Source organism: Vipera berus (genome assembly GCF_964194415.1).
Source record: "Vipera berus genome assembly, chromosome: 1".
Classification (NCBI taxonomy): domain Eukaryota; kingdom Metazoa; phylum Chordata; class Lepidosauria; order Squamata; family Viperidae; genus Vipera; species Vipera berus.
This window is the reverse complement of record NC_138202.1, coordinates 194,774,928-194,798,686: the sequence shown is the minus strand read 5'-3', so window position 1 is coordinate 194,798,686 and position 23,759 is coordinate 194,774,928. Positions and strand designations below refer to the sequence as shown.

Here is a 23,759-nt window from a genome sequence, read left to right as displayed (position 1 = left end):
TTCTATATTCCTATCATTGTGATTTAAGTGTCTGGAGATATATTTGTTTGAATAGGAGGTGTCAGTTCACGTTCTTATGTCACCATTTTTTAAACAGACATAAGAGTTACTTTGTCAGAAGGTTTAGAATGAAGGAGAAGGAAAATATCAGAGCAGCACCTGTTTCAACCTTACCGTGATGTGAAATATATTTGAAGGAAAATAGGGCTTTTAACTTCCATAAATTGTAGAGATTGAGGTGATCTCCTTCTCCCACTAATCCACTCCACAAGGTCTGGAATTCACAACTAGAAATGGGGAGAGACAACCTTTAATTGTTGGGTTGGAGGTTGGAATTTATGCCAGGTTTATGTTAGGCTTTTAATTACTCCTGATCCAATCCCTGATAGCAAACAGAATAATGGTACAGTGGCTGAGTTTGTAGTAGGTATGTTCATTGACTCAGCTGGAATGTATGCTCATGAAATTGGTTATAACTTCAAGTAAAACAAATAAGGCCAATTATAAGTTAATGAATAGACTAAACTGAAAGTAAATGTAAAGAAATACCTATGTTGCTTTACGGGTGTCGTCCACTTGGCTCATGTATACAGATAAGTGAATTTCAGATTTGCTTTTGTACTATATATGTTATGAATTCAGTTCATTGTCATTGTGGAAGAAATTAGTGGATTGAATTTCATTTCTAGGAAGAGTGGGCCACAATGAACAAGAGGGATATTCACCTTAAAGTCTAGGTTTAGATCTGTGAAATCATGATTGCTCATAAAGGTAATATGAATTAAAGGTAAAGGTAAAGGTTCCCCCACACATGCGTGCTAGTCGTTTCCGACTCTAGGGGCCGGTGCTCATCTCCGTTTCAAAGCCGAAGAGCCAGCGCTTGTCCGAGGACATCTCTGTGGTCATGTGGCTGGCATGACTGGACGCCAAAGGCGCACAGAACGCTGTTACCTTCCCACCGTAGTGGTCCCTATTTTTCTACTTGCATTTTTACGTGCTTTCGAACTGCTAGGACTAAAACAAGCAGAAGCTGGGACTGGCAGTGAAATCTCTTTTAAAACCAAACTTCGAGCATTCTAAAAATGCATTAATTGGGAAAGACGATCGGGATAGCTTTTTGGTGCTGAAATGGACAGCGCCTTGACGAGACATTCTTTGATGATTGCTTTTGTAACTACGCCCTCAAGGTCGAGGTTTTATAGGTCTTTCGCTTTTAGACCTTTGAACAGTGGGGATCTGGAAGGCTTATTTCTAAATATGTTATGGCTTGCCTGTTGTATTTCCCTAACTATAGGCCAATGGAGCCATCCATTCTAAACCATAATCTCAATTGTAAATCCCTTCCTTCTGTCTTTTGACCCCTTCTTCCTCTGCATACAAGTTTTTTGTTTTTGTGTTTGGAGATCCACAAATAATTTTATCAGAATAAATAAAATACTTTTTCCCAAGGGTTAGTTGCAGTTTAGATATGAAATAAAGGGTCATTTATCTGCCATAAGCCACTTGAAATAATTAAAAATGACTTCTTCGTTCTCAGTGAAATAACTATTTCCCGCTGTAGGAGGGAGGAAGGGAGGTTGAATTCCTAGGTACTCAACATATCAGAGATAAACAAATGCTTTTGTCTTTTGGGCTAGACCATTACTGCCAAAAGAGAAAGAAATTGTCTTTCCTTCAACGCATTTGTAGTGCTTGACTGCACGCTAATCTCCCATCTGAAGGAGATTTTTCACTAGTCCTTCAGATAGTTAGTACCAATGCAATTTCTTTAAACTCTTTCCTGGTAATTACTGGCGCTACTGATTGCAGGAAAGAAAGAACTCTACTCACTCTTTCTTTCCCTCCCTACTTCCTCTTCTTTTTAAAATGTAGCTGAATTATTCAGTGATGCAAAGAATGATAATAAAGAAATCCTGTCTGAAAATGAAAAGCTGTTTCTTGACTAATCTTAAAAGCTCACGCTCTGGTTCCACGAGCCATCCATCTGCCTTCCGAGGGAAGACAGCGCTGTATGTTTTAAATGTGTGCTTAAAGTGCATAAGACATACTGCATACCTTTCAAAAACATGATAGAAATAATCATAACATTTAGACTGGCTGTGAAATTTTCAGTATGGAACTATCCACTAACACTTTAAAACATATAGGTAGGGGGCTACCTTACAGTTTGAACTCTCTGTTAAGATAGGTTAGGGTAATTTCAAAGAAGGGAGGCACTCTACGTTTAGAAGGCACACACGGGGTAGGAAAGAAAGAAAAGAAGACAACGGTTTCACTTAGAAACCAACAAGAGGAAAAGAGGGGGAGAGAAAAACTTGTTTGATTTAAGGAAAACAAGTAATTTGAATTCCCAGTTTGAGGGGGGAGGGGTGGAAGGAGAGAATAATACAGAGACTTGGCTTTAGAAACGAATAATTATTAAACAGATGGGGGAACTGACAAGAGTGAAGCCTAAGCTATTCATGCGAAATAAAATGGTGGGATACGATAGATAGATAGATAGATAGATAGATAGATAGATAGATAGATAGATAGATAGATAGATAGATAGATAGATAGATAGATAGATAGATAGGACCATTTTAACCCCGGATTTATCTTGGCTCTGGGCTGCTGCACACAGGATTTTCCTGTGTTCTTGGAAACCTGCTTTCCTGCTCCCCAGCACCTCCATCCCACCCAAGAAGTTGCCTCCTGCCCATCTCTTCCTTTGACTTGGCTGGTCCCGGCGGGTAATTCCTGGTTGTTGTTTTTTGTTTTTTTTGCCTTGGTCAGTTTGTTGCTTTCATGAGAGTCGGGAGAGGAGGGCCTTTTCCTTTTGAAGATTGCGGTGGGGGGAGGGGCGATTGGGACGGCAGGGCTTCAGTGTTGGCCTGCTAATTACCAGCCAGCGCCAACAGTAGCCACTGATTAGATGGCCCAGCTCCCACCGCTATCACTTCCAGTTAATGACGTTCAGGATTTCGCCTGGAGCTCCGCTCCTTGCACCATCGCAACCAATAATCTTTACTTTACCTGCTGTGGGCGTATCGATAGCTTCTCTAGCCTCAGGCATCAAGCTTTGATATGCTAATCTTTCTGAGGACCCAAATTCTGCAGAGATCATATTAATGTTGTACATACAGACTGGCACAGCTTTGCCTTAAAAGTTGAATATTCAGATCGGTTGTTTCAAAAGGAATCACTTGCAAAGATACGAATTTCCTATTTACAGAAGATGTCTGAGATTTTTAATCACAGAGGAGGGGTGAAAGAAAGATCTCTCTCTCTCTCTCTCTCTCTCTCTCTCTCTCTCTCTCTCTCTCTCTCTCTCTCCAGCCATTCCTTCTCTTCTCTTCTCTTCTCTTCTCTTCTCTTTTCTTCTCTTCTCTTCTCTCATTTTTAAAAAATCCTCTAATTACAAATCTAGGGCTGAAGTTTGTGTGTGCATGCCTATGCGTATGTGTCTGTCTATCTATTTTCCCTTTTTCCTTTCGCCTACTTCTTCTGTGGAGCCATTCTAGAAATGGGCAACTTCCTAAATATAGAAGAAAGAAAGAAAAAGAGAAAGAGAGAAAGAAAGAAAGAAAGAAAGAGAAAGAAAGAAAGAAAGAAAGAAAGAAAGAAAGAAAGAAAGAAAGAAAGAGAAAGAAAGAAGAAAGAGAAAAAGAAAAAAATGAAGAAAAAGGAAGGGGGTGGGGTGGGGTGGGGTGGGAGGAGAGGGGATACTTAACCCTCCTGTGTCGTTTTGTGAAATGGCAATCTCCCCCCTTCCCTACCCAAAAGAGAGAGAGAGAGGAAAAAAAAACCTGCCTCTTGTTTCACTTTGTGATCGTCTATCTTTCCCTGCCCCAGGCTAATTTCAGCAGCTTAAATACTGCTATCGCCTCTGGGCCATAAAAAGAAAAAGGGGACCCGGGCTATCCACACTGTCTCTTTCCCGATTGCCCTTGGCAACGTGAAATACAAACTACTTTGAATCAAAACATTTTGGAGAAATTAATATGATCTGAACTCTTCCCGTTTTAAGAGATCTTGAGTTTGTCAAATCGCTTAGAGGTGACTGACATGAAAAAGCTGAGGTATTAATGTGGAGCTAGAAACATAGTCAGATCTTATTTGATTAAAAACATCTTTTTTTAAAAAAAAAGTCGTATAAAAAGGCTGAGCATTAGTCACCAAAAAGCAGCCTACCCAATAAATCACCTCTGTGGACAACCCTACGTTCCTGCCTTTGTTGTGTTTACTTAAGGCGCAAGCTATTCGGTTTTGATTGTATACCTTTTCATCTGCAATTTTAATTTGAGGCACTTAATTATGAAAACTAAGCCTAATGGTTATTCGGGGTGTCGGGAAGAGGGTGGAAGAGGGGGAGAGGAAAGGGAATTAAGATGAGTTTTTCAGCTTGAGGTGGGACTAAAGCTCCAGAGGGCAGTATCTCAGACCCAGCATTTTACCAACATGTTTTGCTTCTACATTCATTCTGATGGGAGGACGTAGCGCGACGATGCACATGCCGCATTAGGAACATCTCCACTTCTCCTCCACCCAGCCGCGTGTGGAAGAGAGGGTTAAGAAAAGGACGCAAGCCGGGCTGGGAAGGGAAGCGGTTGGTTGGTTTTCACCGAAACTTAACAAGACATTTGGGCGCAGTTTTTCCTCCATATCAGGGCTGGAAAAAGGAGGGCAGCCGATGTGAGGATCGAAGTGATCCTAGGCCCTGTTTCTCGCCAGTAAGGCTGGCAGGCTCAACTCGCGCAGGTACACCAACGCGCCGTCTGCCGCCTCTATGGCTTTGTGCTTTTGTTTCTTTCCCAGATTTCGGAGCCCTTTTATTCTCCAGACGCTTCTCAATGTCCCGCTCTAATGAACGTCTCTCTCTTTGGGTTGGACGCTTTCTCTTCTTCTTTCTGTTTCCTCGCCTCCCAGTTTAGCGCTATGCTCAGCAGTTAATCTAAAAACCGCGCGGGGAACAGCTCCGATGCGTGGCTGGACTTCCACCAAGAAACCCTCCGTCACCTTTAGTGGCAGGGCCCTGAGCCCTTTCCCCCTCTCGCCTTAGGATCCAGGGCGCAAGGCCGATCGCCTTCCACCTCGCGCGTTTGCTGCTGCCGCTGCCCGGAAGGCTTAGTTACGACTTGGAGCTCGGCGTCAGGGCAGGAGAAAACAACGACCCCGGCCCCGCTAGCGCCACGCTTCAACGGCAGCCTTTGTGCCCGTCGCCCCAATTCCCTCCCCTCTCTTCAACTCTTGGCTGCCCGCATCCTGATAATCCCATAATACGTATAATTTGCCTTTACTGTATTGTCCTTGGCGCGGCTGCCTCTTTTTTCAAGAAGCTATTAATCTGCGTCCCATGAAAAAGCCCGACGCGCTAGGTTAATTAATAGCTCCAGTCGAGCAGATTTCAAATGAACTCACAGCAAGGCAGAAAAAATTGAATTAAGAACTCCTTGGACTATTGTCTTAGCAAATTCTTTGTGGTGTGCTTTTATGTGTCATGTTAGACTTTAGAGGAGAACACTGTAGCTTAATAACATAGTAAGTAATCATGCCACATTTAGTTATTTATTTACCGTATTTGTACACCATCATCTTTCACAATTAACATTCTTTTTAAAAGAGTTTAAAATTTATACTTTGTATTGCAGGGTTCATTAATGTGTGGTTTAATTGGAATCCTCAGATTTCATGATGTATCCCACAAGATGCCATTCCCAAGATGCCATCACTCAGCCTGGCCATCTTTTTCTTTTTCTATTTAAGGGGTGGTTGTAGAGAAAGTAACGAGACCGCAAGGACAGAGGGGTCTGGATTAAATGGATGATCCAGACCTCTTCCAACTAGATCTAAGTCCAGGCCCTGGCATGAGATGAGAACCACGTTAGCCACTCTGGTGGATGAACTATATTGGGATCTGGAAGAGCGTGCAGGGACTGACTGGCTCTTCGGGGGAAGGGAGCGGGAGGCCAGCCACGATGCCGATGCTGGGTTTTCCAACGTGGTTGGGCTGGCGGATCAGAGGAGGCTTGGTGGGTCACGTGAGCCTTGGGGCAGAGGCGGCAGGGGCTTTAAATTCATTGGATCCCTTGGCAAACAGCATTTGGAGAGATTTCTTTCACTTTCCAGCCCAAGGATGCCAGAGTTCTCAGCTCTGAATCAGCGTTATGCATGCAAATCCACCTTTGGAGGATTGTAAGCCGAACTGAATGGATAAATGTCTTTCTGTGTACATCTATAGGATGTGCGTATAGCTAAAGAGAAAGAATGGGAAGTAAGCTGGATGCTTGTGATCCACAGTATATTCTGTTGTTTGGGAGGAATTCAGAGAAAACATCCAATTAAATTTCTGTTATAATCAGTAAAATAAAATACATAAAAAAGACATTCAGGGAATTCATCATGCTCTCTACTTCCACCCAAAAGTACAGAAAACTGTAATTTTAAGAGTGATTGATTTCCATAGGATTGAACTTCTCTAAATATTGCCCAATAAAGTCTTAGAAGTCAGTAAAATTTAATTAACAGAAGGGCTGCCTTTCAAATGGCGGTGTTACAAACTTTATCAAGAGGCAAGTTATGAAATAATCGATAACACATTCGACCTAATTTGAAGCAGGTAGGATTCGCTTTGAAACAGAAATATTACAACATTAAGGTTCAAGTCTATGCACTGTTATTCTGATCCAAAGTGCAGCTAGGTTTGATGCCCCTCTGTAGATCAGGTTAAGTGGCAGCAAATACTTGCATGTATATAAATTTGTATATCAAACCCAGATTTACATATCATGCTGAAGAAGCATGCTTCCAAAATTCTCATTCTCTCCCCCCCCCCATCAGATGTAAAGGTTTAGAATTAGATGGAGTGCCACTTGTATTTGAGAAAGCTTTTGCTTATTCAAAAGAGTGTTCCACAATTTTTAACAGGTTCCAAGTCCTTCAGTTCCCACATATCTTTATCTTAGTATGCATTTTCATTGCACGTGTGCATATTGATGAAGCACTGCAAGAAATAATATTCATGGCATTCAACTATGCATGATGTGTACCAGCAGGTCACAGCATAAAAAGAACCTCCGTGCCATCACAAAAGGATCATATCAAGGCTGTTCCAGACAGTATTTTATTCCTGTTTGCCAGTATATAGCTGGAAGGGATATATGATATTACACCCCACAGGCTAAGTCCATTTAAGGTGATCTTTACTCAAAAAAAAAAGGAATAGGGATATCACAGGCAAAGAAAGAGTCAGAAGGAGACCATTTTTACTGATCAGAGCATGAGTTTTCCCCTATAAGGAAAAATCAAGAGGTCAATCCTTTTTATTTAGAATAGAGATGAGGATTTGTGACCTTCCAGACATCGGTTGAATTTGACATTGTTGAATGTTGAGTTTCCAATATCCCTCAGTATTGCCACAGTTGGCTGAGACTGAGGGGAGTTAGACTTCATCCACCCCACCCCCACCCCCCAAAAAAGAATGATCTCAGTCTTCATTGAACTGTTTTGTTATTACCCTGATAACCACAATGCCCTTTTTCTTTCTGCTCTCTATCTGTCCCCCTGGATCCAAGGAAGATATCAAAGTGAGAGCAGACCCCTTTTTGCTCCTGCAAATCTTGAAAACTGGGACAAAAGTTTGGAACATGGCATCGGAAGCATCTTTTTTTGAGCAATGCTGGATGCATCTTGGTGCCTGGTCAAGGTGATCTGGCATTGAATGGCGCCTTTCCATTTCTTGGCAGCCTTTATAAGAAGAGACCTTGGCTAAAGCTAGAGAAAATCTCAAGGGCCAGCTAGACCTAGGGAGAAAGTGACGCTGCTGTGTCAGCGATCAATAAAGTTTCGTAAGTGTGTTTATATGCTTCTGGGCATGTATATTGGCATAAAAGAAAATCTGGCACACACAATGGTGAATGTAAAAAACAACAATGTTACTTGTACAGATTTCTGGCACAACCTTTTCCTCATTCATCCTTTTTATTGTTTGTAATGCTATTATCTAACCACCAGAAAATGTACGCTGAAAAAAAACCTCCTAACAGCACTGATTGAGGACAATTCCCAAACAAACAAAAATAAATTTGCAGCCTTAATATCACATTTTAATTCACCCAATTGATTCATTATAGAATATTTTAAAACACTTTTCTAATTCTTTAAAATGTATTGCTCTCTTAAATATACTTTTCTTTGGAATAACTTTAATTATAGTAATTTATTTTAAGAGTTCCTTGATAACATTTATTTATTAGATTTGTACGGCTGCCCAGGACTGTGCTTTTAAATGGGTGGCCTTACAAATCTTTTAAATGAAATAAATTAAATGAATGTAATCACCAAGGTGATACTATGTAATTTAACTTTGATTTATCATTTAAACTAATGTGAATATGTGTCTTCAGAGTCAGCGTTAATCCCTGGCCACTGCCTGTAGTTTTCTGAGAAATGGTTTGCCACTGCCTTTTTCTTAGGGATGAGAAAGCACGCAAGATCACTCAGCTGGTTTTGTGCCTCAGGTGGGATTAGAACTCATGGACTCCTGGTTTCCAGCCTGTTGTCTTAACCACTACACCAAACTGACTCCCTTTTTTAAACTAGTGCACTAACCAAAAGTAGTAACTGGCTTTGCATGAAGAAGTTATCTTTTTCTTTACTGCTCCTCTCTACATATCTACCAACTGGATGTGTTTTCCCAAAAGCACAAGGTAACACTGGATAGCAGAGGACTGGATCAGGGACTGGACACTGCCTCTCCATCATTGGTACCAAACAGCATCCAGCAGGGATTGATTCCGTCTTGGAAGGGTGAGCTGCCCCTATGGACAGGAGACGATGTAATATGGTCTCAAAGGGAAAGATGCTTCTGTCACCTAGTTGCTTAGAAGCTTTCTGCTTAATTCAGACACCTGAGAGCAGATGTAATGGACTTTTGATGAAAATATGTGAAAGGGCAGAAGCAGTGGTGGGATTCAGCTGGTTCGCACCAGTTTGGCAGAACCGGTAGCTAATTTTTTGTTGCCCAGGCCCAGAATGGACTTCCGGAAGCGGCATCCACAAAGAGAACCAGTTGTTCACATATTTGAATCCCACCACTGGGCAGAAGTGTTAGGTAATGGAAGAGGTGTGTGTGGCAGAGGTGCTGTGTGAATCCAGTCTCTCCTGGGGGAGGAATCTGTAGCTGAGCCTACCGCACAATCAGGCAGGATCAGAAAGTGTTCCACAGAGTGAACTGCAGCATTTGGAAAGGAGAGATCAGACGTCGTTGAGGGCAGCTGGACGAAAGTCCTGGAATTCTAAGAAACTCAAGAAAGAAAGAATTCTTGTTTCTTTTTTCATTCTTCTCTGTAGACTGAAGGCAAGGCCAAGAAGTGAAAGTGAAGAAGCTGCCTAATGGAGTGAGCATATCAAAACTGTGACAAGGAACACCTGTGTGAATTAGGGAGGAAGGAAAACAATTAAGCTGCTGTAAAAAAAAGATCCCCATAGGAATATCTTTATAGAAAAGTCTTTATGCTTGTTAAACTAATGCCACTGTATATATATATATATTAGCATCATTAAGCACCGATTATTTACTGTATTTAAAAATACTATAAGAAGTAAATATCACTGTAATTTAGAGAATAATAAAACTGTATGTCCCATTCCTTTTTCCGTCTCCTTCCCTCCAACACTTCACAATTCTTCTTGGGAATGTAGGGCTACAACATTTGATTAAATATGTGTAAATTTAGTTTTATTTTTTTCTTCCTCCACTGCTTTTTTAGCATATTCTAGTTTGATGAAGGCTTCTAAGGGAATTCAAAAGTACTATTTGGTGATATTTTAGTCCGTTATGATAAAGATATCACTCAATTGAATGAAATGAAACTCATGTGAATAAGAGACATCAGTGGGGATTTAGAAAATGTGTTTCAGTTGAGTTTGGCTATTTAAGGATAGGGAATGAAAGAACAAATGTATTGCAACATAACAAACAAAAGCAGATGCATTCATCATTAGGAAAAAAAATCCAAAATATTTTTATTAGACAAATGTAAAATTTAGAAAATAGCTATAACCTTTTGAATTTCCAAATGGTATTGATTGCAATTAATTGTCTTTGTCACAATTAAAATCTAGAAGGAGACCAAGAGTTTGGGGAAAAGTTTATGGTGACAATTATTCCATTGGATGGAAGACACAACTGAATGTTTTTTTCTTTCTTTTTTCAGTTTCTTCCTTGTCTGTCTATTTCTTATTTTCTATCTTTGTTCTGGTTTATTTTGTATATTGTGTTATGTTGAAAATTTCTAATAAAAACATTAAAAATGCCGAAAGGAAAAATGTGGCAGAAAAAAAAATACAGCTGGAGTTCAAGCCAGGGGCCAGATATGCAAAATGGGCTTGACAGATGCAAACGTACCAATACAATTGATCTTTCCATTTTTGAATATACAAAATATAAAAGAAATCATATTTTATTTGGGTGACATAAGTAAATCCCCTTAGACTGAACAGTAGGTATTCTTTACAGCAGCTGATACTTTAAGATGTGGAACTGAATATGGCTAAAGAAAGCCTAAAGAAGAAGGCTAGAGCTGAATTAGAGTTGTTTTGCAGACAGCTGGAGCTAGTAAGATTATGATGTAAGTTATTATTTTCCACTCATTGCCAGTTGTTGTAAGTAGATTGGGCATTGTTACAGTATTTCAAAACAGTATAAAATTTACTCACTGTGCTTAGTCAGATGGCAAAATAGGACCAAAAAAAATAACAAGTTCACCTGGGGGAGTTGTGTTTTTGTTCTACCATCTTCAATTTTTCTTAAGGGGAAAAAAAAGACCAGGAAATGGTGCACTGCCAATTTTGCAGGGCTAGAACTGCACTTGGAAGCATCTCTGCTCATAATTGCAAAACGGGTTAATGTCAAAATCTTCTGTAACTTGACATGGAACATATTGGTAGTCAAATCAGAATGTGTGGTTCAGGAAAATGAAAAAAAAGACAAACTGAGAACTGGGACTCCACCATACACGAAAGGAAACAGCAATATTCTGAGTCCATTAAGGTGGGCGTGCTCCAGAACTGCTTGTTTTTTTCCTTCCAGAGGCATTTTTTCCCTTCCTTCAATGGCTGGGCCCTTCAGTTGCTACTCTGGTTACTCCGGGCCCCTCAGCTGGTACTCTGGTAACAACTGCATGGTACCAGAAACCAAAAAGGCTGCTTAATAATAATAATAATAATAATATAAAGTTGGAAGGGACCTTGGAGGTCATCTAGTCCAACCCCCTGCTCAGGCAGGAAACCCTATACCATTTCAGGCAAATGGCTGTCCAGTCTCTTCTTAAAAACCTCCAGTGTTGGAGCATTCACCACTTCTGGAGGCAGGTTGTTCCACTGGTTAATTGTTCTAACTGTCAGGAAGTTTCTCCTTAGTTCTAGGTTGCTTCTCTCCTTGACTAGTTTCCATCCGTTGCTTCTTGTCCTGCTTTCAGGTGCTTTGGAGAATAGCTTGGCTCCCTCTTCTTTGTGGCAGCCCCTGAGATATTGGAACACTGCTATCATGTCACCCCTCACCCTTCTCTTCATTAAACTACACATACCCAATTCCAGCAACCATTCCCTATATGTTTTAGCCTCCAGCCCCCTAATCATCTTGGTTGCTCTTCTCTGTACCCTTTCTAGAGTTTCGACATCTTTTTTACATCGTGGTGACCAAAACTGGATGCAGTATTCCAGGTGTGGCCTTACCAAAGCATTGTAAAGTGGTATTAGTACTTCACTTGATCTTGATTCTGTCCCTCTGTTAATGCAGCCTAGCACTGTGTTGGCTTTTTTGGCAGCTGCAGCACACTGCTGGCTCATATTGAAGTGATTGTCTACTAAGACTCTGAGATCCCTCTCACAGTTACTACTATTGAGCAAGGTACCACCTATACTATACCTATGCATCTGATTTTTCCTGCCCAAATGTAGTACCTTACTTTTTTCACCATTGAATTTCATTTTGTTAGATAGTGCCCAGTGTTCGAGTCTGTCCAAACTTCAGATTTCAGTTTACCAAGTTAACTGGCAAATTGCCTAAACCGATAAGATTTCCCTTTATTTCCAAGATGTGTCTTTGTTCTCGCTGGCTGAGATCCAAGGAAATGCACAGCCGCTTCTTCAGGCCCAAGGCAGATTTGGCCTTGAGCTTGTCAAATAGTAGTAGACATTCCATAAGGGGACTGCCTTTAGAAGCCAAAGGGGCTTTCAGAGGTCTGGATCATACAGCTGGGGGCCGGGGGGGGGGGGAAAGAGTGAGAGAGAAAGAGAGAGGTGCAGAATAGGTCATGTGAGTGGGTGGTCCAAAAAGGCAGTCCATAAGTCCACTAAATTCTGAAAGTGTACCAAGTACACCTTTGGGGATTTCAACCCTTTATTTTTCTTTTTAATCTTCGCTTCTTGTACCATTTCAAACGATACCACTTTATGAGCCAGTTGTGTTTTAAATTTTTGTCGTAGTAATTTGCACAACGGATTGCGTTTTACCAAATGCTGAAGCTTTCAGTGAAAAAGTTTGGAACAAAATGTTGTTCATAAATGGTACAATTATTAATTCAGCACACATTGTACAAAAAAGGCTGGACTACAGCAAAGGAATATTAATTATTTAATCGATCCATTTCTATCTTGTCTGTAAAATCTGACTTAGTTTGTCTTCGACATTGCAATATAAAGAACCATGCTGCAGGTGATATTCTACTTGCATGCAAGTATACAAATAAATTGTATTGTGAACTATATTGTGTCTTTAAGCTCATTAAATACTTTTTGACTGAATGAAATCCAGTAAGTAGGTTAACGTCAACATGTGCACAATATAATAGTTAAATATTTATTTATTCATTCATTCATTTATCCTTTATTTATTAAATTTATATGCCACCCATCTCACTGTCAAGCAAGTCTGGTTTTCCTTGAAATGCCAATTTCTATTGCAGATGAATCAAACACACATTAGCAAGACATATTTATTGCATTTACACTGTTTTAAAGTCAAACTTGGTTATACTGGGATATAATTTCAACTAACTTAGTCTGGATCTAACATTTGCATCTCTTTGTAAATTCTTATGTTTATTAAGAAAATTGGATTTTAGAAATCATTGTTTTTATTTATCATGTAATGCAAGATGTGTTCCATTCTAGGAAATATCTTTTTGATCATTCCGTGTGTTTGTTTAAGTGATTCTTGGAAGTATATAAGAAGTTTTCTTATGGTGCTTCTCATTATAGAAATTCCTGGGACACTTACAATGACCACGAAGTGATTCTAGAGTAAAACAAGGTAAAAGTAAGTAGAAATTACACAGCTATAGACTAAACACGATAAAAACAAACACTTACGTGGAAAGCGAGAATTAGGTTAGGGAAGGCCAATATCAAAGGATATCAGGAACACCTGAAATTTGTCAACATTTGGAAAGGACATTCGTGAACAAACAAGTCCCATCTCTTTGTCATGGGCAAGTATAACACAGAGAACAGGATCCCTTCCCCTAAAAAAAGACTGTATGTGCTTGGGAGTCTGTTCCTTAAGGTCCTTCACACTGACTATTACATCTGTTTGAGGTCGTAACCCTATCATTCAGTGAGACCTATATATTAAGGACCAGGGAGTCCTCCCAGATTTGGCCATTATTTGACCTCAAGTAATGTCCATACAATTTTTCAGTGGAAACTCACATAAAAAAGAAATGTTAAAACAGTTCCACCCAACATGGCCAAAAACATGAGGAGTATTGGGATTTGTGGTTTAGCAACATCTGGAGGCCACAATTTCCCCATTCCTATGATATTAGCCTATTGTGGTGCAACAATTGAATGCCTTCTTTGTATGAAAAGAACAATTAGAGAATTGCTGTCTTCCAGAAGTTAAAATGCTGTCATCAATAAATCAGTGAGAAAGCTCTGTATAAAATAATAAAAATAATTGATAGTTGATCCTAAAAGGCAGAACCTGTCCATCACTACAATATCTTCACTGCCAGTTCTAAGGCTGCTGGTTCTGAAGTCAGCCTGGCAACTGCTGAGCAGAATTCTGCTTGACTGTGTATGGGAGTGTATCAGCTCAGCCAAGCTGTGCAGAGCAGATTTTTGCTCTTCACCGAGTTACATGTAGTCCTCAACATGTGAATGTAATTGAGCTCTGAATTATGGCTGTAAGTTGTTGGGGTCATTAAATGAGTCAACATGTGATCAGGCCCAATTTTTATGACATTTTTGTGGCAGTTAAGTGACTGCCACAGTGATCAAGCAAATCCATTTTATCTAAGGGATGGGTTTTTTTCTTTTGCCAGAAACCAAATGTAAATGCCAGAAATAAAAAAAAACAAAAAAACCCCATGGCCACATGATCTTAGGATACTGCACATGGCTGTAAAGATGAACCAGAGGTCAAGCATCCAAAATGCAATCATGTGACTCTGGCAGTATGACTGTCATAACTTCAAAATCGGGTCATAAGTGGCTTTTCGGGGATCTGTCATAACTTTGAACAGTTGCTAAGTGATTGGTCATAGGTCAGGAACTACCTGAATTGAAAATGTGTGAATGAGAGAAGGTTTAGTTTAGGTTGTTTTACACAGAGTGTCCCCTTCATGGTGCTGGAGAAGACTCCCTTGGACTGCAAGGCAATCAAACCGGTCAGTCCTAGAGGAGATCAACCCTGACTGCTCTTTAGAAGGCCAGATCCTGAAGTTGAAACTCAAATACTTTGGCCACCTAATGAGAAGGAAGGACTCACTGGAGAAGAGCCTAATGCTGGGAAAGATTGAGGGCAAGAGAAGAAGGGGACGACAGAGAATGAGGTGGCTGGATGGAGTCACTGAAGGAGTAGGCGTGAGCCTAAATGGACTCCAGAAGATGGTAGAGGACAGGAAGGCCTGGAGGAACATTGTCCATGGGGTTGCGATGGGTCAGACACGACTTCACAACTAACAACAACAACATAGAGTGTGGGGAATAAATAATATCTTACCATTTCCTTATGTTTCTGAAATATATATTAACAGAACAGATGGACTGAAACAGCCAGATGACTCTGCTGGGGAAGGAGATTGATAACAGAAACTGGATTTTTGCCTTTTTCCTGATATAAAAAAAGACATTATATAGATGCAATAAAGCATATTTTACATGTTAGAAGATGCTAATATCAGTAAAAGCAGATGGGCTTGGAATCTTTTTTAGAAGCATTGGATCAGACCATAAATCGAGCAACAAAGGTCATAGAATAATTTACATTGTTTTCTTTATCCCTATGGAACAGTGCTGGGGTATATAACCCATAACATTGGTTAGTTTGGGACTGTTTTGCATTCTTTGAGTCAGGAGCTCAGTAATCACTATAGTTTTTATGCCATGTGTATCCAAACACTTTGGTTCCTTTTTTAAAGTGAGCATTTTCCCCCAACAAAAGTGAATAGCTTGAATTATAAAGTATTCCATTTGAATATGGAGTTGAAAGTTGGTTGCCATATGTAAAAAGAGCAGTATATAATGGAAAATATAGCACTTGTAAGAATAAGTGGAATCTTATGAAGCAGGGCAGGTGATAAGAAAGTACTATACCTGTTTGGTTGTTGAATCTATTCATAAGGAATGTTTGTGGTAATATTAGAGGTGTGTTGTTTTGAGATATGAAGGCACATGTCACTTCGTATGGAGATGATGCCCTTTGCAACAAATGTTAGATAGGCTGTATGATGCAGTGAGATGTATGGCTCTGGAAAGTAATATATCGACACCTAAAATAGTTGTGTTGACAGAGAAAAAAGAGTAAACATTTGAAAGATATAGAAAACTGGAAAAATAAAATAACTAAAGTCATACATCTTGATAAAATGTTTATTGGAAGGATGGAGAAATTGGAAGAAGTGAATATGTTGATAAGTGGACAATAGACAGCATGTGGCCTATTGTGAGAAATGAATGTTTGTCAAGAAAAGCAAAATGATTGTTTGTATAATTGTGCTTCTGCTCACTTTACTATATAACGGGAATAATTAAACATGGCAGGAAAAACATAAATGTAAAGTGAGTGCAGTGGGAATGAGTTCCTTAAGTATGAATGATACAAAAAGAAGAGATAGGTTGAGAAATGAATCTGTGTGAATGAATGTGGTCCAGATAAAAAAGTAAATAAAACTATGCTCTAGTAATTTGATTGTGTGGTGAAAATAAATAAGGAGTGTATCACAAACAAATAACAAAGGAAAAGTAAATTTATTTACTCAAGTTTGCGTAGCTGCCTTTCTAAACAAGTGGTGGTGAATTAAATATATATCAAATATAAAAACAATTATAACAATAATAAAATAAGTAGGAGTTAAGAAAACATGATACTCCATAATTACTAATATATCCAAAAACTGTCTCTCTGCACTTACTCCAGGCCTCAAGCTCAGCCACAAAGACAGATCTTTAGCCCTCATGAAAAGCTTGTAGGGTTCTGATCCTGATCTCCAGAGGGAGAATGTTCAATTGGATGAGTGCTGTGGCAAGAAAGGCTCACCTTCAGGTCCTGCCCGCCATAGTTCCTTAGTTGACGGGACCCAAAGAGTGTCCATCCTGATGGACTGGTTTGGGCAAGTAGAAACAATTGGGAAAGACAGTCCCTCAAGTAGACCAGTCCCAATCCAAGAAGGGTTTCAAAGGTGACAAGTTGCACCTTGAATTGCCCCTGGAAGCACACCAACAAACATTATGCCTTGTGTGCTGAGTATTCAGTGCCATTTATTACTTGTGCTGCTGCATTCTACACCAGCCAAATTGCCAAGAGGAAGGGAAGACGCAGAAAGCTAAGATGTTGGATGTTGAAGGGATTTAAAAGAGAGAGAGGAGATGTTGGGAAAACAGAAGGCACTGCATGAATTGATTGACTGAATGCAAGGATGACTTAAAGGATTAGAAAGTTATGGAGAGTTATGATGAGTGGTGTTGGTATAGATTGGATTTAGGTAAATTTTATTTTCTCTTCTCTTTTGCCTTTAACTTCTTTATCTTATTACTTGTAACTCTTTTTCTCTGCTTTGCTTGATATTGCTTATTCCAAAAGGGAATAGCATGATGGAAATTATGAATTTATATGAAGCAGTTGAATATCACTTCCTATTAAAAGAAATTGCAAAGAAGGCTACAATTAAAACATTGGGTAAAGGAGTTAAAATACATATTGAAATTTTTTAAAGGATACAAAAGAAAATAAAGGTGAATGATATATAGCAAGCTCTTTCTGTGGTTATGTTCCAAATGTGGAACTCTTTCTGTGAAGAAATACACAAGTTCCATTGATATGGTGCTGAACCAATCTTTGATTCAGTTTTCATGATTAGTTAAAAACTATGATAGTAAATGTAGTTTTTGGTTTCACATGTGCTCATTTTATTACTTTTTACTATCCTTCATGGTATTTTTAGTTTTTAATTTGTTTTGTCACCTTTTTAATGGAGGATGGGTTGCCAAATGAAGTGAACAAATAAAACAATCATGTAAACGCTTCTCTTCTTTTAAATCAGTGATGTTATGGAAAGAGAGGAAGCAACCATAGTTGTGTGTTTCTGTGATCTTTCTCACCATATTTGTGTTTTAGTATATAGCTGTTATTATTTACAGCTAAGAATTAGGGCAAATATCTGAAGTTAATATTTTTAATGATAACAAATTGTATGTCTTTATTTATTATATTTATACCCATCACAATAAAAAAGACTATTAGCAGCAATGAGACAGCTACATATAATACATCAAAATAAAATAAAAAAGATAAAATTGATCCGACCAACGTCACACAGTTCCAAACCAATAAAAAGCAGTCACTTCATATCTCAAAGGTTTCCTGAAATAACTCAGTTTATAAAAATGTTCAAAATGTCAACAACACTGATTGAATTTTTAAAAGGAGGCTATTTCTGGGTGCAAAAGCATGACAGATAGAAATGGCATAATAAAGATGGACCCTTAAGTCAGTCTTGACTCCTGGCAACTTCCTGGACCAAGATTTTTAGAAGTGGTTTGCCCTTGCCTTCTTCCTAGGGCTGAAAGAGAGAGGCTGGCCCAGGGTCACCTGGTGGCTAAGGCAGGACTGGGATGGATGTATGGACTAGGGCACTCAGGGTCTCTTTTTAATCTAAAGGGCCATGGAATTGTGTGCCACAACCTTTAAACAGGCATATGGAAATTTAGGTCTACAGCTTATGGAAGCAAGAGGAGAAGAAATAACACAGTGTGTGACAGCATCTCACAATTTAAGGGCTTGCACCAGACACTGAGACACAAGAATTATAACAGGAACATTTGGATTATGGCATCATTGTGCATATGGCATTATGTGGGCATAATTGCAATTTATTGTGGATATTGCACTGTGCTAGGCATCTCTTCCCAGCCAGCATTTTCTCCCTTCTTCTGATACCAACAGTTACTTTAAATGGAAGCCCACATGTGTGCAGCTTTCCTTTATAGGGACTCACTATAGAAGAAATAAAGATCCCCACCCCAAGTCTAAATTGTATCTCTATTTATGAATTATGAATTACTTTTGTACTTTAAAAATGTCTCAGTTATTCTGCTTATTGAGATGTCCTTTTGAAAGTGATAAAACTGGCAAAGATTTCAGTGTCATCAGTACCATTTCAGCTGACAGGTTCTTGGGCTGAACCTCTTATAATGTACTTTAATCTCCATTTCAGGTGGTACGTGTGTCGTCAATCCCACGGATCTCTTTTGCTCAGTTCCTGGTCGCTTATCGTTACTCAGCTCCACTTCCAAATACAAAGTGACCATTGCAGAAGTGAAAAGGCGATTGTCTCCACCAGAATGTCTCAATGCCTCTCTTTTGGGAGGGATTTTGAGAAGGTAAGAAACAAAAAGCAAAGGGCACCAGGCCAAATAAAGATCTATACACTAGAACAGGGGTCCCCAATCCCTGGGCCATGGACCAGTACTGGGCTCGTGGCATGCCAGCAACCTGGCCACATAAACAAGGAAAGGCCCCATCCACAGGATGCAGGCAGCACACAAAGCCATGCCCCCTCCGGTCTGTGGGAAAAAAAAACCTCTTTCCACATAACCGGTCCCTGGTGCCCAAAAGGTTGGGGACCTCTGCATTAGAAGATGGAAGAACAGCATCCATATCCTTGCTTATTGTTCCATTTTAATTATTCTTGTAGAAGAAAAGATATTTAGTTGCAAACTACGAACATACAGCTCTTAAGCAGAGATTGGGGCTATTTGTAAATAATCAAATAATTGAAAACAAATGCCAGCAAAGGTAAAAAGAAGATTGTCTTCACCTTTCTCCACATTTCTTTCCTGATAGAGCAAAATCCAAAAATGGAGGGCGGTGTTTAAGAGAGAAATTGGATAGGCTGGGCCTCAATCTACCTGCCGGGAGAAGAAAAGCAGCTAACGTCACCCTCTTGACATCCTTGGTGGAAGGTAAGATTTATTCTAACCATGATGTTAAGACTTTTCGCCTTCTGCTCCTGAGTTACATTTCTGAGTATTCCAAAACAAATGAGAAGGTTCTTAAAAATCACTTAGACAAAGTGACTGTAGGAATCAGGCATTTAATATAAGTGGCATGATTCCTGAAGATTCCTGTGGTAACCCCTTCTAAATTTTTGTGTCAGGTAGAGAAATAATTGGAGAGAGGATGATGTGGGATGGGGGAAAGAAAGAGAAATTTGGCAATTAATAGAGTCATGCTGATATTTATTGTAAATCCTTAGCAGGATGCATGCAATTGCAAAAGTTAATTGACAAAATAATTGTTGCGGCACACGAAAGTTTTTGTTCACACATGTCTACATGTACGGTATCAAGCAATATGTAGGAATAAACCAATGACCATCCTCCAAACTAGGATTTAGAACACAAACAAAATTAACACTCAGATTATGTTTTAGCATCTTAAAGAATATTATCCACTTTCATTACTGGGATTATCAGTTAACCTATATACGAGAGACACTCTTTAGGAACCAATGTGTTTTTCTTATAAGAGCAATTGAGAAAGAAAAATTCAAGAATGATGTTTTGTCCTAGCAGTAAGGCTAACTTTTGTTTCAGTAAGATAGCATGCTTTTTTTTCAGTCCCTCATCACAGCATCCAATTGGGTCAACTGATAAAAGATAAAGCAATTTTAAACAAGAAATAATGTATAGCAATTTTGCAGCTTTAGTTTTGCAGGAGAATGGGTAGAGAGTAGAGAAGGGAGTCTTGTGTTTCTCCATCATTGTCTCCATCTTTCTCATAGAGGACAGGAGAATAAGAATACATCTATGGCTTGGGAAAAAGTGTTTTAAAATTTCAGCCTTTTCCACAAATCAGATTGTTGCTGATATGGGCTCTTAGGATTTGATTAAAAAGCTCAGCACACAACTCCAGATTTTTGTAGGCATCAAAAGTCTTGTTCTCTTAGCCTCACTTGATAAACTTAACTAACTACACTGGGGTTCCACTGTAAATTCCTCCCTCCTCTCAAGTCTTGATCATACAGAAATGTCATTTGCATTTTATACTGCAAAGCAAGATCATTTGTCAGGTTATTAGCTGGCTTTTCTTGGGGGTGATAAAATAGTTTGACTTTTATCCTTTACCTTTGTCCATCTGCACAGGGATAGATAGTATATTGCCATCGTCATCCTCTGTAGAACTCTAGCATTTTTCTCTACATCAACTATCTTCTGTAAACTTCTTCAGATTTTCCTTGTTTTAACAAACCTTCAGCACATTTTTTATAACTTTAACCATAAATCAATAGCTAAGTTCACCTGGGTTGCCAGCCACTACTTCCATTCCAGTACAAAGTGATATGGTGGCTATGGGCAAGTAGGATGAGTCAACAAACAACTTCTTCTTCTTCTTCTTCTTCTTCTTCTTCTTCTTCTTCTTCTTCTTCTTCTTCTTCTTCTTCTTCTTCTTCTTATTATTATTATTATTATTATTATTATTATTATTATTATTATTATTATTATTATTATTATTATTGTTCATCGCACAGTTAGCTAGATGTTCAGACTGGATTTGGCATTTTTGTTTACCTATCGAGTCCTTACCAAGGACCTGGGATAGGCAGATGTGGATGTTTGATGGTATTATAGATATCATCGCAGGATAGAAGCAGTTCCTTGTAGGGCCGCCTTTTGCAATTGACTAATAGTGAATTTGTTTATTATTATTATTATTATTATTATTATTATTATTATTATTATTATTATTATTATTATTATTATTATTATTATTATTATTATTATTATTATTTCTGAGGCCTTCACAAAGTTCATTTGTACTTCTGTTATAGATAGCAATCTCTAGGTCAGTTCCCTATCTAGGCAGAAATGAGCAATTAGGTGCTGTTTTCCTGAATAATGCAGCAGAACAAATTTGTATGATTACAGTGTCAAATACCAGTTTGCCACTCTGTTAAGAGTATTTCATTCTTTCTAACCAAAGTTGAAGTTTGTGAACTGTGATTGCTGTGAATTTTTGATCCCACATACCCCTTTTCCCTTGGTAAAGAACTTTTTGAAAGATAAAAGGTTCAATATACTTCGTTCTAAAATTATTGCATTAACACTGCTCTCAACCTCACATCAGAAGCCTCAATGCACAGAACAAAAGAAAAATTCCTCTTAACACATGATGCCTACACAAAGCTCTCTTTAAATCTTGAAATGCCTGTTTACACTTGGGAGTTTAGTGAACTTTATTGAGCTGCCTCCAGATTACAAGTAGAGAGTTTTTGCATTGTAGCAGGGATATCCAGCATCAAAATAGTGAATACAACTGGGTGATTGATGACCCTCCCCTTTTAAGGTGAGTCATATGTATCATGTACACAAACATAAAAGAGACAGGGGTTTGATCACCTAGCTGCATTCACCATTTTGATGCCATGGACTCTACACACACACTGAAAATATCCCTGCTTCATTTTAGAAATGAGATACTAATCAGCCATAGAACCCCACAACTCTGGGGAAGATCTTACTTCCATCTTGGATGTTGGAGGTTGTTGAACAGTTTGCACTTTCTGCTCTTCCATCTTAACTTCTTGTTAATCTATAAATATAACCTAAGTGAGACATCAAGTCAGTAGCGTAACCTAAATAAGACATAAGCCATCAACAGACACATAGAAATAAACCATATTTATGCACTTTCAAAAGAGACAATAAAAAGCCAAGGAAAAAAAAACTGGAGCACATCCTCTTTAGCAACTAACATGTAAATAAATAGGGATTAACTTTACAAGCAGAAAACAATACCCTAGTCAAGGAATTGCCAAGGAGAAAACAACACCCCACCAAAACTGGCATGGCAAGCTATTCTATATAGACGGAAAGCAGACCCCACAGTCAGTCACACTGACTGTCTCAAATAATTGGGTAATGTTCCTCATGTTCTTCTGCAGTAAATAACGACATCATTCAAATGTGGTTCGTAGCATTTTCCTTGGCCTAGAAGTATTTGGTCTCTGGAGAGTTGTAGGAGTTCTATTATATGAAGTACAGGTATTCCTTATACAGCGATAGTTTGCAGTTAAAGTACACTGGTGATGAAAATGTACTTTTGCAACCAATCCTCATTTTTATAAGCTTTGCTGGTCTGTAAAGCAAAGGAAAGCTGAAGATCATATGTGAAATCATGGATTCACAATAGTAAAACCATTCTGCTTAATGGCTGAGTTGTGGCTCCCAGCTGTGATTTCAAAATGAAGACTGCCTTCACAGAAGAAGCTTTCACCTTGGGAGTTACCTTGAGAGCAATTTGTCAATAGCCTTTACTTAAATCCAAAGTAAATAAGTATTTTCTGTATGTTACTTATTAGATTGTTTATTCTTAGGCCAGGCTAATTATGAAACAGTTGCTTGCTTAAGAAGTGTTAGGTCTACACAAAATTTAACTTCTTGTTTTTTGACTTACGAACTAACACTATGGGTGAAGACCATTTTATTAGGAGATGGTTCAAGAACAGATTTATTTTTTCTTCTTTCTTCAGGGCATCTCTGAAATATGATAAGATTTACCTCTGTTTCTGAGCTCTACTAATGTAGTAGTGGCTGGCTTGTTTGTAAAAAATATCATTGAAGTCTTCTTAGATTTGCTTTTTGTGGTGAAATTAAGCTGAGTTCTACCCATGTCTCAATGCATTGGGCATGAGTGCGTGTGACAAGCAGGTTTATAATTGCTCTGCTGAATAATCCAATTTATGAGGCCATCATTCTAGACTGGGCACTTTCTTTCAATCCACTGGTTGACATGACAGACTGTGGTTTCTTCACCCTCAAGTGTATTTTGCAGGTTCCACTGCGTGGAATACATTTTACATTCCTGGCAGGCAACAGAAGCAACATTCTGTCTGCCCCTTCTAGTGATTTGTTTCTGGCTTTTATATCATACCTGCATTTTGCATAGTCAGTAGTAGTTTTGGATGTTCTTTGTCTTGTCACCTAGTTTCTGCAGTTTTTCTCTTTGACTGAGAACTTTATTAGGAACTTTTTTAGTCCAACTGTCCTTCCCCCATCTATGATTCTTCTTGGTTATCTTCCACACAGCAACTCAAAGGGGCTGATTTCTGTGGAAAACCCATGACTCTTTTCTATATAAGGAAGGCACACGTTCCAGTTTCTGAATGTTTTTCAAAGTCTGATACAATCATTCACTTAATCCATCTGTCTGTGGGCTCTCCTGCTAGATATCCCCAGTGCTATATATAAATGCTTTAGCAAAGCAGATTGGAAGT

The 23,759-nt window shown here is 38.9% G+C and overlaps 1 protein-coding gene across 1 annotated transcript in view; it reads left to right on the top strand.

The window, feature by feature from the left end:
• TFAP2D (transcription factor AP-2 delta) overlaps positions 1 to 23,759 on the top strand; it is a gene marked incomplete at both ends in the record, with an annotated part of 42,268 nt that overhangs the window by 5,469 nt on the left and 13,040 nt on the right. Inside the window, 2 exons of the mRNA XM_081314336.1 lie at positions 18,699 to 18,864; positions 19,328 to 19,446. Of these exons, the coding sequence (XP_081170462.1) occupies positions 18,699 to 18,864; positions 19,328 to 19,446 (285 nt within the window). The remainder of the gene's footprint in view (positions 1 to 18,698; positions 18,865 to 19,327; positions 19,447 to 23,759) is intronic.